Source organism: Theropithecus gelada, chromosome 15, assembly GCF_003255815.1.
Source record: "Theropithecus gelada isolate Dixy chromosome 15, Tgel_1.0, whole genome shotgun sequence".
NCBI lineage: Eukaryota > Metazoa > Chordata > Mammalia > Primates > Cercopithecidae > Theropithecus > Theropithecus gelada.
In genome coordinates this window covers 2,305,538-2,317,818 of record NC_037683.1, presented here as the reverse complement: position 1 = coordinate 2,317,818, position 12,281 = coordinate 2,305,538, and the positions used below count along the sequence as shown (strand labels likewise).

Genomic DNA, 12,281 nt, shown 5'->3' with positions numbered 1-12,281 from the left:
TTCTTCGTTAAGAAGTCAATAGAGACTAAAGTTGGTCATTCAAGGAATACTACTATACACATATTATTTAGAAATCAGGAAGAGAACTGTGAAAGATAACAGAGTTATGAGTGGTTGGGCCAGGCTTGGTGGCTTACGCCTGTAATCCCAACACTTTGGGAGGCCAAGGTGGAACAGACCACCTGAGCCCAGGAGTTCAAGACCAGCCTGGGCAACATGGCGAGACCCCATGTTTAAAAAAAAAAATACAAAAATTAGTAAAGTGGGCCGGGCGCGGTGGCTCAAGCCTGTAATTCCAGCACTTTGGGAGGCCGAAATGGGTGGATCACGAAGTCAGGAGATCGCGACCATCCTGGCTAACACTGTGAAACCCCGTCTCTACTAAAAAATGCAAAAAAAAACTAGCGGGGCGAGGTGGTGGGCGCTGGTAGTCCCAGCTACTCGGGAGGCTGAGGCCAGAGAATGGCGTGAACCCCGGAGGCGGAGCTTGCAGTGAGCTGAGATCCAGCCACTGCACTCCAGCCTGGGCGACAGAGCGAGACCCCGCCACAAAAAAAAAAAAAAAAATTAGTAAAGTGTGGTGGCACACACCTATAGTCCCAGTTGCCTTACTCCTGGGGCTGAGGGAGAAGGATCACTTAAGCCCAGGAGGCAGAGGTTGCAGTGAGGTGAGATCGTACCACACACTCCAGCCTGATGTGCACTACCTGGCTTGTGCCAACACGCCCAGCTAATTTTTTATATTTTTTGTAGAGACAGGGTTTCATCATGCTGCCCAGGCTGGTCTCAAATTCCTGGGCTCAAGTGATCCTCCCACCTCAGCCTCCCAAAGTGCTGTGACTACAGGCGTGGGCCACTGCACCCAGCCAAGACCACTAATTCTTATTAAAAGATCTGTAGTATCATTTGACCTTTTAAAAACATACGTCACTTTGACTTAAAAATTAATTCATAAATACAAAAATTAGCTGGGTATGGTGGCACACACCTGTGGTCCCAGCTACTCGGGAGGCTGAGGCAGGAGGATTGCTTAAGCCCAGGAGGTCAAGGTTGCAATGAGTTATGATTGTACCACTGCACTGTGGCCTGGGCAACAGAGTGAGATCCTGTCTCTGAAATAAAAACAAAAACTAAATTAAAAATTAATTTAGGGCCGGGCGCGGTGGCTCACGCCTGTAATCCCAGCACTTTGGGAGGCCGAGACGGGCGGATCACGAGGTCAGGAGATCGAGACCATCCTGGCTAACACGGTGAAACCCCGTCTCTACTAAAAAATACAAAAAAACTAGCCGGGCGAGGTGGCGGGCGCCTATAGTCCCAGCTACTCGGGAGGCTGAGGCAGGAGAATGGCGTGAACCCGGGAGGCGGAGCTTGCAGTGAGCTGAGATCCGGCCACTGCAATCCAGCCTGGGTGACAGAGCGAGACTCCGTCTCAAAAAAAAAAAAAAAAAAAAATTAATTTAGGCCAGGCACGATGACTCATGCCTGTAATCCTAGCACTTTGGGAGGCCGAGGCAGGTGGATCACCTGAGATCAGGAGTTCGAGACCAGCCTGGCCAACATGGTGAAACCCCGTCTCTTGTAAAAATACAAAAAATTAGCCGGGCGTGGTGGCACGCACCTGTAATTCCAGCTACTCGGGAGGCTGAGGCAGGAGAATCATTTGAACCTGGGGGACAGAGGTTGCAGTGAGCCAAGATTGCGCCACTGCACTCTAGCTTGGGTAACAAGAGCGAAACTCTGTCTCAAAAATAACAACAATAATAATAATAAATTCATAAAAATATGAATTGACATCTTACAATGTTTCAGTTTGCAAATATTTGAAGAGAACAGGTAAGCTCCTCAAGTTAGCTCCAAGCTACCCATCCAAGGGTCTGTGGGGCAATGGCTATCCGGTCAGACACCACTGTTTATATTAGTTATGGGCCTGTAAGTCTGAACACCAACAGTCAAACTGTAATCTGAGAACTGTGAATGCTGCCTGCAGCAGTTCCCAGAAACAGGCCTGACTCAGGGACAGGCGGAGGCAGGCCCAGATCTGTTCACTGCAGATGGGTGGGGCGGCAGCCTGTGTGTTACTCATGCGTGGCTAGGTGTGGCTGAAGATAAGGAGGGGACCCAAGCCCAGGGCGCTCTTCCTGGGGACCCGTGGTCCCAGAGAAACCCAAAAATAGCTTATGCACTCCCAGGCATGGGCCTGGCCCAAAAGAGTTGGGCCCGCTGCTTCTCTGCGGTGAACACTCTCCTTAGCCTCTCAAAGCACGACTAAGAAACTCTACCCTCGAGATGAGTAATGCAAAGACAGCAGGGGAAAGTGGCTGCCCTTCTTGCCAGCAGGCTCCACGCTCGGCCCGGGCTCGGGCCCTGCTGTGGGGTAGGACGTGCCACTTGCAGAACGCATCTTCCTCTGCTCAGTGAGCTTTCCAAAGTGTGAGCTTCTGGGGCAGCCAGCAAACACCACACTGCACGGTTCTCCTAAGGGACACGCGTGAGTGGACGGCGCAGACCACGAGTCGATAACGTGTGTGTGAATGTACACACCAAGGACATGCAGTTCTGTTTTGCAAGAAACAGACAAGACAGGCAGAACTCAGCCCCTCTTAGTATGAAGAGTGCAGGCTGAGTGTCCCCCATCTGAAATGCCTGGGACCAGAACCCCTCTTAGTATGAAGAGTGCAGGCTGAGCGTCCCCCATCTGAAATGCCTGGGACCAGAACCCCTCTCAGCATGAAGAGTGCAGGCTGAGCGTCCCCCATCTGAAATGCCTGGGACCAGAACTGGTTCGGATTTCGGGTTTTTTCAGATTTGGGAATATCTGCATTCCAAATAATAAACTCGAAAAGCACCAACGAGCACTTCCATTAAGTGTCATTTCAGCACTCAAAAAGTTTCGGACTGCGGTACATGTGGATTTTTGGATGGGGATGCCGAGCCTGTGCGGTGTGAGGCGCAGCTGTCGCGAGTGCTCCCTCGCCGGCCACTCTCTGCACGCGCAGCCCTTATTCCGTGTGGAGGTTGGTTACCAACTTCCCTCGGTTTTTCTGTCAGGACTGACTTGGCTGCTTGAGAAGAGGAGGGAACGGGAGCACACGCAGATGAAGGCGGACAGCAGCACGGGAGTGAACTGTCACGCAGGATGTGCCCCTACTCTCCTCTCTGTCTCAAACAACTCAGAGGCAGGTTTTCTGTGCTGGTCCCGTGAGCAGGGACCAGGACTGACATGGATTAAACAGGCTCTGCCAGGAGAGAGAACCCCTTATAACCACATCTACTGTAAATGGCAAATATGTGGGTTGGTGAACAACTAGTATGGAGAACTTCTTTATAATTCTTTTTAAAAATTATGTATTTATTTATCAAATTTTGAGATGGAGTCTCACTCTGTTGCCAGGCTGGAGTGCAGTGGCACGATCTCGGCTCACTGCAACCTCTACCTCCCGAGTAGCTGGGACTACAGGTGCGCGTCACCACGCCCAGCTAATTTTTTTGTATTTTTAGTAGAAACGGGGTTTCGCCATATGGGCCAGGATGGTCTCGATCTCTCGACCTTGTGATCCACCCGCCTCGACCTCCCAAAGCCCTGGGATTACAGGCACGAGCCACCGTACCCGGCCTATAATTATTATTTTTTTCTTTTTTTTTGAGACAGAGTCTCACTCTGTTGCCCAGGCTGGAGAGCAGTGGCACGATCTCAGCTTACAGCAAGCTCCACCTCCCAGGTTCATGCGGTTCTCCTGCCTCAGCCTCCCGAGTAGCTGGGACTACAAGCGCCCACCACCATGCCCAGCTAATTTTTTGTATTTTTTTTTTAGTAGAGACAGGGTTTCATGGTGTTAGCCAGGATGGTCTCGATCTCCTGACCTTGTGATCCACCCACCTCGGCCTCCCATAGTGCTGAATTACAGGCGTGAGCCACAGCGCCTGGCCATTTTTTTGTATCTTTTTTAGTAGAGACGGGGTTTCACCATGTTAGCCAGGATGGTCTCAATCTCCTGACCTGGTGATCTGCCCACCTTGGCCCCCTAAAGTGCTGGCATTACAGGCGTGAGCCACCGCACCTGGCCTATAATTCTTAAATGTAAACTTCTACCAATCAAGGTCCCCAATTGCAAACTTTGAAATTTACCTTTTCTTCTGCTGAGACCTCAGCCATCTTGGGAAGTGGTGATGGAGCACGCTTTTTTATCAATAATAGGACGTCTAGAAAAAACAACATGTATATCCATCACACTGGTTATCGTTTCATATCCACAGAACGGCATAAAGGGTGCTAGATGCCCTGAGAACAGAACAGCAGGGGTTCGGCCAGGCGCGGTGGCTCCCATCTGTAATCCTAGCACTTTGGGAGGCTGAGGTGGGCAAATCACCCAAGGTCAGGCGTTCGAGACCAGCCTGGCCAACACAGTGAAACCCCATCTCTACTAAAACTACAAAAATTAGCCGGGCGTGGTGGCGCACACCTGTAATCCCAGCTACTCAGGAGGCTGAGGCAGGAGAATCACTTGAACCCGGGAGGCGGAGGTTGCAGTGAGCCGAGCACCACTGCACTCCAGCCTGGGCGACAGAGCAAGACTTCGTCTTAAAAAAAAAAGAAGAAGAAGAAGAAGAGCAGGGCTTCAGCTGGGTGCAGTGGCTCACTCCTATCAGCCCAGCACTCTGACAGGATGAGGCAGGCGGATCACTTGAGCCCAGGAGTCCAAGACCAGACTGGACAACATGGCAAGACCCCATCTCTACGAAAATACAAAAAATAGCTGCACATGGTGGCACATGCCCACAGTCCCAGCTACTTGGGAGACTGAGGTGAGAGGATTGCTTGAGCCTAGGAGGTCAAGGCAGCGGTGGGTCTGACTGTGCCTCTGTACTCCAGCCTGGGTGACTGAGCGACACCATGTCTCCAAACAGCAGGGATTCCTTTGGTCTCCCCAAACCAAGGATCTACGCCGGCCTTCCCTCCCTTTCTCATGACATCTGCGTGGCCCCAGCTGAGGCACAAGCTCCCAGGCCTGGCACAAAGCCCCAGGTGACCCATGGCCCCGGAGGCGTGAACAGCATGGCCCCAGTAATTGTGCAACGAATTGGTGACAATCCTGCATAGGGCCCTCATTTTAACCGGCTCAGTTTTGAAAAAGTCTGTGAGGCTGGAGAGTTGACTCTTAACCCTTGGAGGTCAAAACCTGAGATGTGGCTCATCCTCAGCCCACGACGGTGACCACCCCCCACTGGCTTGGAGCTTGATGGTCATCTCAGTGGGTATCTGTTGCAAGACTTCCAGGATTTTCAAAACAGCTAACTTCAAGGAATTCCATCAGTAAAGGCATTATTTGAATGACATAACCAAAACTGATGTTAGCTCTTCAAGTGCCTTCAGACGCAAAACCATAAGCAATTAAATGGCCGTGTGTGTCTAACGCTGCACTGGGATGCTGACAACAATCCCCACAACGAAGGTGAAAGCTGCAGAACCCCTGGAGTCTCTCGCTTTGCTCCAAACAGAACTAAAAGCAAAATGCACGTGTGGCGTCTCAAATGTCTGCTGCTTGTTCCATTTCAATGTCTGCTGTTTTTCACAGGTACTCTATCACGGAACTCCTTTTAATAAAGGAAAAACAGAATGCTCTTAGTCGATCGCATTTTCGTGCTCGTGTCCAGCTCGGAACACTGACTCCTGTGGGTGGACCAACCCCTCCTAGCTCCAGCGCCCCCAGCAGCGCACGATGCCTGATGCCAACCCGCCCACCCACAGCAGCCTTACCTTGGTCCTGGATGTTCTCTTCCAGGATGGTCCTGGCATCACTCAGCACCCTCTCTGAGGCAGCGTGGATTAATTTATGATGGGTTATACTTTTGGGATCTTCTAAGCTCCCATGAGCACACTGGGGAAAAATAGATATTTCAAGGTAGAAAATAAGTACATCGTAATTCTAATAACATAGGACCTGGCATCCCAAGCCACACCTGGAATTTACTGGGTTTCCTTATGAGCTAAGAAATTACACCATGGATGAAATTCAAGAATTCCCACTAATAGTAGATGGCAAATGAAGCATCACAGCGCCAGATCCCCTGGGCCAGTGAGCTGATCCCCAGCCCACGGAGTACTCCTGAAGCAAGCTCCCAGCTCTGACATACCACACACCCTACTGACAATTCACAGCCACCAGAATTGCTTCTTTGGTCTAGAAAGATCTGGAAAATAATTTTAAATGAAAATAGCAGATCCATTGTTTTCTGATGGTCTAAAGACCTACCTATGTTTTGGGCAGTCGTTTTTCTTTCTTCCACAGATGCAAGAAAGGGGCCCAAGAGACTGCCCAGAAAGAAGACCGGCTCACAGAGAGCCCGAGACTGGGATACGAGGAGCACTTGGCATGATTGCTCTCGGTTTGGCCGAGTTCACTAAGCAACAGCCATGCTGCACCCTGAGATTGGGATAAGAGGGGCACTTAGCATGACTGCTCTTGGCTTGGCCCAGCTCACGAAGCAGCAGCCATGCTGCACCCCTGGGCGGCTCGAAGGGGGACCGATGGGCACACAGTCGCCAGGACCCTGGAAACCCTGCAACACCCGCACAGGGAACAGGAGGCAACACGTGGGCAGCAGTGAGGAGATCCCCCTCACACACACCACAGCCACCTCTGACCAGTGCTCACGGGGGACCTGGGAAGCCATCTTGACAGCTACCGACTGCAAACTCCAGGAGGACGTTGGAGCAGACGGCTATGATCCCTTCCAACCCTGCCATTACGAAGACCTCACAGCCAACTGCTGGCAGGGGTGGATCCTGCTCCTCAATTCAGCCAGCATCCTCTCTGCAAAACAGCACACAGCTGTCCCTGACTCATGCACATGGCACTGGCTTGCGGGATCTCTGCTTTCCTTTGGACACGGGGGCTCTGCGTGTCGGCTCACCATTTTGTGAAGAACGGCAAACACCGATGGTGCCACATGATGAAGACCAAGGTCGGCACATGTGCCTGCGTGTTCGTGCCCAAGTCAGTCCAGAGCTCCACGACTCCACCCTATTATCTATCTGCCTCAGCACCATACGGCCCGACACATCACACCACACCCCAGCACACCAAACAGCGCCCACCTAAATACCCACCGTTTCCACAGCCTGGCCTGAAAACCCTTCAGAACTCAGAGCTTGGGCGGCGAGAAGGCTGACTATTTTCTTGCTCTTACAGATCCCCTGAGGTTAGATGGTAGAATTACCTGAAGATCAGAAAAGGATGAAACCCTCACGGGGCACTTTCTAAACCTGGTAGCGGGCTCAGCCCGTGGGTCAGGAGCATGGCCCAGCCTGGAGCGGGGCCGGGGCACCACCCCAGGACAGGCCGTCCTCGGACGTCTCAGGTGGCCGGGCAGAGGCCCCGCTGGCACCTCACTTTCTACCTCCCTTTGCTGCCACAGAGGCTCTGAAACACCCAGCACACACAACTGCTTGCTGGGAAAGAAAATCTAAGCGCACACTTCACCTCTCAACACTGGCATTTGAAGAGTAACTGGAATTTTCTGTTACTCTCAAGACTGAAAACAGTTTTGAAAAAGGGGCTGTCACTCCTTCACACACAAAACTGGCCAGGCTGAGGGGATGTGAGGGGGGACGCGGCTACTGGGAAGACACACTCCTGCCATTTACGACAGGGCAGAGAGCCCCTCAAGTGCCTCTGGATTTGACAATGGCTCTGCTCCCTGAAATACCGGGGGTGCTTCTTCATGATCCTAAAGTTTGCAAGCCAGTTCATTTGTCAAGTTCAGAATATACAGACTACGAAATGCAATTTTCCAAAATAATTCTCCTACCGATTCCCAAAAAACCTGTAGTCCACGTGTCACCAGCACATGAGAAACAACGTGGAAGCACTAGGACGACCACGTCACTCTGCTTCTTTGTCCTCAGCAGAAGCTGGGGTATGGCAGCAAAAAAGCCCCAGCCAAGGCCGCTGGAGGAGCGAGGCCCTCACACCCCCACCCCTCTACATCCTGCTCCTCCCCAGAAGAGCAGTGATGACTAGGTTTCTGCTTGTTCCTGACGCAATCCGTCATCGGAGGACCCACCTTCATGCGATCTAGGAAATGGAACATTTAACAGCTATACTAGTAGGTACTGTGTTCTATTTTGGCAATTTCATGAACTCCTTTTTTTTTTTAAAGACAGGGTCTCGTTCTGTCACCCAGGCTGGAGTGCAGCGGCACAATCTGCACTCATTGCAACCTCCAGTTCCCAGGTTCAAGAGATTCTTGTGCCTCAGCCTCCTGAGTAGGTGGGATTACAGGAGTCCGCTACTATGCCAGGCTGTTTTTTACATTTTCAGTAGAGAAGGGGTATCGCCATGCTGGCCAGGCTGGAATTTCATGAATGTTTACGACACACACCAAAAACTCTACCGCACCACACGTACGATTTTCCTAAACTCATTAACCACCTGTTGTACAAGACGGTTCCTCTGCCCGCTTCTCCATTCCAGGGCCGTGGAAGCTAGAGACCACCACGGTGATCCCAATTTGCACAAAACAGAAAAGGGAAAGACAATAGCAAGAGTTGTAATCATAAAGCCCCTCGATTCAGCAATGCACACCCAGGAGCACAGCGGGGAGAAGCCCACACCATGCCCCTCCAGGTAGAGGGGAAAGAGGAAGGATAAAATCATGCCGGTGTCAGCACGCACTAGGGACCTGGCGAGGAGCTACAAAGCTAAAACACACCAGACCTCACTGCTGACAGCAGGATGACATCCAGGGACCGGCTTCCAGAGAGACGTTCAAATACACAACTTGAGGGTTCTCTTTTCTGACTAATGCATTTTAGCCCTGCCTGCAGAACCACGATGGGATGCGGTGGTGGGGAGCCTTTCTGACTCTCAGCTCTGGAGTCCAGAAATTTATGTTGGCTCTTGTGGTGTGGAAATCCCCTGCTAGTCAGATCCTCCACACCTGCGGAGACCGCAGAGTGAAATACAATCGCAGTTTAAAGTAGGATAATGACAAAAAATCCCACATGATACAGCTCAACATCAGATGGAGTAAAAAATATCAGGAATATAATAATCAGCATCACATCGGAACTGGCTGCCTAACTGACCCCCGGTGCTCCTGAAATTCATGAGTGAGTATCTGCGGATCAGACAGCTCTCATTTCCTATTTCCTTTCATAAAAGAATGTCATGATGGCGTGTGCATCGCGCCCTGAGGGAGTTAAACTAAATGCCGCCCCAATGCAGGTGACATCCCGTGTCGATGCAGTGTGGGGTCCACGGGATATTTTTGACTATTCCATTAACCCACAAGTTTGTTTTGGTGCCACTCTGAGCCTGGCCCTGAACTTGCGGATATAAACCCAGCCGCCGAGGAGCTTCTGCACTGGCGCAGGGAGGATATGGCACCTCAGAGAAGTTTGTGGGATTTTTTTGGTCTGTTGTAGATTTTTTTTTTTTTTGGGAGACAGAGTCTTGCTCTGTTGCCAGGCTGGAGTGCAGGGGCGCGATCTCATCTCACTGCAACCTCCACCTCCTGGGTTCAAGTGATTCCCCTGCCTCAGCCTCCCGAGCAGCTGGGATTACAGGCACGCGCCACCACGCCCGGCTAATTTTTTTGTATTTTAGTAGAGACGGGGTTTCACCATGTTGGCCAAGATGGTCTCGATCTCCTGACCTCATGATCCGCCCGCCTCGGCCTCCCAAAGTGCTGGGATTACAGGCGTGAGTCACCCTGCCAGCCCGGAGAAGTTTTTTAAAACACAAGCAACTAGGCAAGCAACAACGCCTGGCTCAAACAGCCTGGATGCCCACAGAGTTACCGGCGCTGGAGCTTAGTGCTGCCCCGATGGTTGTCCAGACGGCACAATCATGCAGACTGGGCCAGAAGAAAAGCAAGAAAGCAACCAAAACATACGGACCCTTGAACGCAGGAGGCTCAGCCCCCTCCTTGGTGTGAACCCTGAGGACAGCACCTCCCAGTTGTTCACAGCCAGTGCGTTGCAGACGGGACTTGCCAAGCCTGCCTCTGACAGTTCCAGAACTTCACAGAACCATGCTCACAAAAGCAACTCGAAAGTACTCTATGCAAGCAGCTGCTATGGTAAGAACTGAAGTTTATCCTTACAGACCACACTTAGCTCAAGTCTAACGCACTCAACCTGTCAACACAGATAACGTAACTTATCACATGGAGTCGCCGCTAGAAAGCTGCGGCCTCCTTCAACCTAAATTCTGCCAAGCCCTCAGATCATGTCAAGTATAGACAGGAGGTCGGTCTGACACACAGACAGGCTGCTTAGCTGACCTTACTGAGTCCTTTAGAGACTCGAGAACTAGTGCCAAAAATCAGCAACCTGAGGAACTAAATACACAGGAGTATTTCGGGTGAATAAACTTTAACAAGTGTCTCAGCCAGGAGACCCTACTCCTGGGCTTTCCCTCTTGACCAATTTTACCTCTGCAGAAAAGCAGGGGCGCAGGGCCTTGTCCCGCAGCGACACTATTTCAGGGACTCCAGCTAAGAGGCACAGTGGCCAGCCCGGCTGCGCCAGCCAGGAAAAGAGCTCCAAGCAGCCGGCTCTGCGCGAAAGGGGAAGAGGAAGGAGAAGGGGCCTCTTAATGAAGGAGCCTACGTTAATTCTCAGCTCTCAGAGAGGCTGCTAAAAAAAACCTCACCCCAACAGCAAAAAGGTACAACTGCTGGAAAGTCGTCAGGCCCTGCTCCGTCGGCGACTCCACTCTCCAGGCCTCAGTTTCCCGATCTGCCCCTAACTCCCTGCGTAGCTGCAGAGTTAACTGAGAGGCTGGTTGTAGAGGGCTCGGCCAGGCGGCTGGCACCGGGCGACCGCTTAGCGACCGGTGTCCGCTGGCCAGGCCCGAGACGAGCGTCCAGAGGTGTGGGATCCGAAAGGGGGAGAGTCGGACAACCCGGCAGGAGGCGCTGCCTCCACCCCCGGAGAAGAGGGCCTGGGAGCTGCGGACTGGGCGGCGGACCCCAGGCCGGAGCGGTTCGGGGACTGAGGCAGGGTCCGCAGTAGAAGGCGTCCGGGGCGGGTGTTGGGGGCGGGGGAGGGGGCCCGGCCTTACGTGCTTGAGGCAGCGCTCCTTGAGCTTCTCCACCGAGGTGTCCTCGGTGGCCTCCTCCAGCCACTCGGCGCCGTCGGACGCGCAGATGTGCAGCCGCAGCACCTTGCCCGCGAAGATCTTCTCCTCCTGCACAAACATCCCGCCGCCGCCGCCGCAGGGGCCTGCGCCCGCCGCCCGGGCCCCTGAAGGTCACCGGGCAGACGGGCGGGGCGGGGGCGGGGCCAGGCCGCCCGCGCGCTCCTTCGCTGGGACGCCGCCGCCCCGCCCCGGGTCCCGTCTGCCTGGCCGCAGTCACTGGCTGCGGCCTCAGCGGTCGCCTCGCTCCCGCCGCTGCAGTCGCCGCACCGGAAGTGCGTCACGGGCGCCCCTGACGCATGCCGGGAGATGTGGTTCTCAGACAGGCGTCTCGCTCCCGCCGCCAGGGGCGCGCTGTGGCCACCGCAAAGGAATGCGCCACGGGGCGCGCCCGGAGCATGCCGGGAGCTGTAGTTCTCTGGCCGCTTCGTTGCTCCCCCACCTGCAGGCTCTTCCCACCCGGGGCACTCACCACGTGGGACCGTATAGGCTCTAAAGATAAAATACACGCTGGATCCCAAAGAAGTAACTGGAAAAAAGAATGTAAGGCATCTCGATAATGTTTTCATATTGATTACATGTTGAAATAATATTTTGTATCTATTGGGTTAAGTAAAATATGTCATTAAAATTAATTTCACCTGTTTCTTTTAACCTTTTTAAGATAGAATTTTAAACTGCCTACATGGCTGCTGTGATATTTCTTGGAGTGCAGTGGCGCGGTCTTAGCTCACTGCAAGCTCCGCCTCCCGGGTTCACGCCATTCTCCTGCCTCAGCCTCCCGAGGAGCTGGGACTACAGGCGCCCGCCACCTCGCCCGGCTAATTTTTTGTATTTTTAGTAGAGATGGGGTTTCACCGAGGTCTCAATCTCCTGACCTCGTGATCCGCCCGCCTCGGCCTCCCAAAGTGCTGGGATTACAGGCGGGAGCCACCGCACCCAGCCTGCTGTGATATTTCTTTTGGACTGCACTGCTGTAGAACGGAGGCTCTCCAAAGAAATTGGCTTTAGGCCGGGCGCGGTGGCTCAAGCCTGTAATCCCAGCACTTTGGGAGGCCGAGACGGGCAGATCACGAGGTCAGGAGATCGAGACCATCCTGGCTAACACGGTGAAACCCCGTCTCTACTAAAAAA

The 12,281-nt window shown here is 52.9% G+C and overlaps 1 protein-coding gene across 2 annotated transcripts in view; it reads right to left on the bottom strand.

Annotated features, from left to right (window-relative positions):
• The window catches only part of UBAC1 (UBA domain containing 1), a 31,485-nt gene extending 20,052 nt beyond the window's left edge, over window positions 1-11,433 (bottom strand). The window contains exons 1-3 of one of the 2 annotated variants that reach the window (XM_025360074.1): window positions 11,073-11,433; window positions 5,759-5,879; window positions 4,130-4,203 (exon numbers count right to left, since the gene is read on the bottom strand). In XM_025360074.1, the coding sequence (XP_025215859.1) occupies window positions 4,130-4,203; window positions 5,759-5,879; window positions 11,073-11,210 (333 nt within the window). In that variant the 5' untranslated portion in view covers window positions 11,211-11,433. The remainder of the gene's footprint in view (window positions 1-4,129; window positions 4,204-5,758; window positions 5,880-11,072) is intronic. The other variant, XM_025360075.1, reaches the window with a different exon arrangement.
• Window positions 11,434-12,281: the final 848 nt, after the last annotated feature.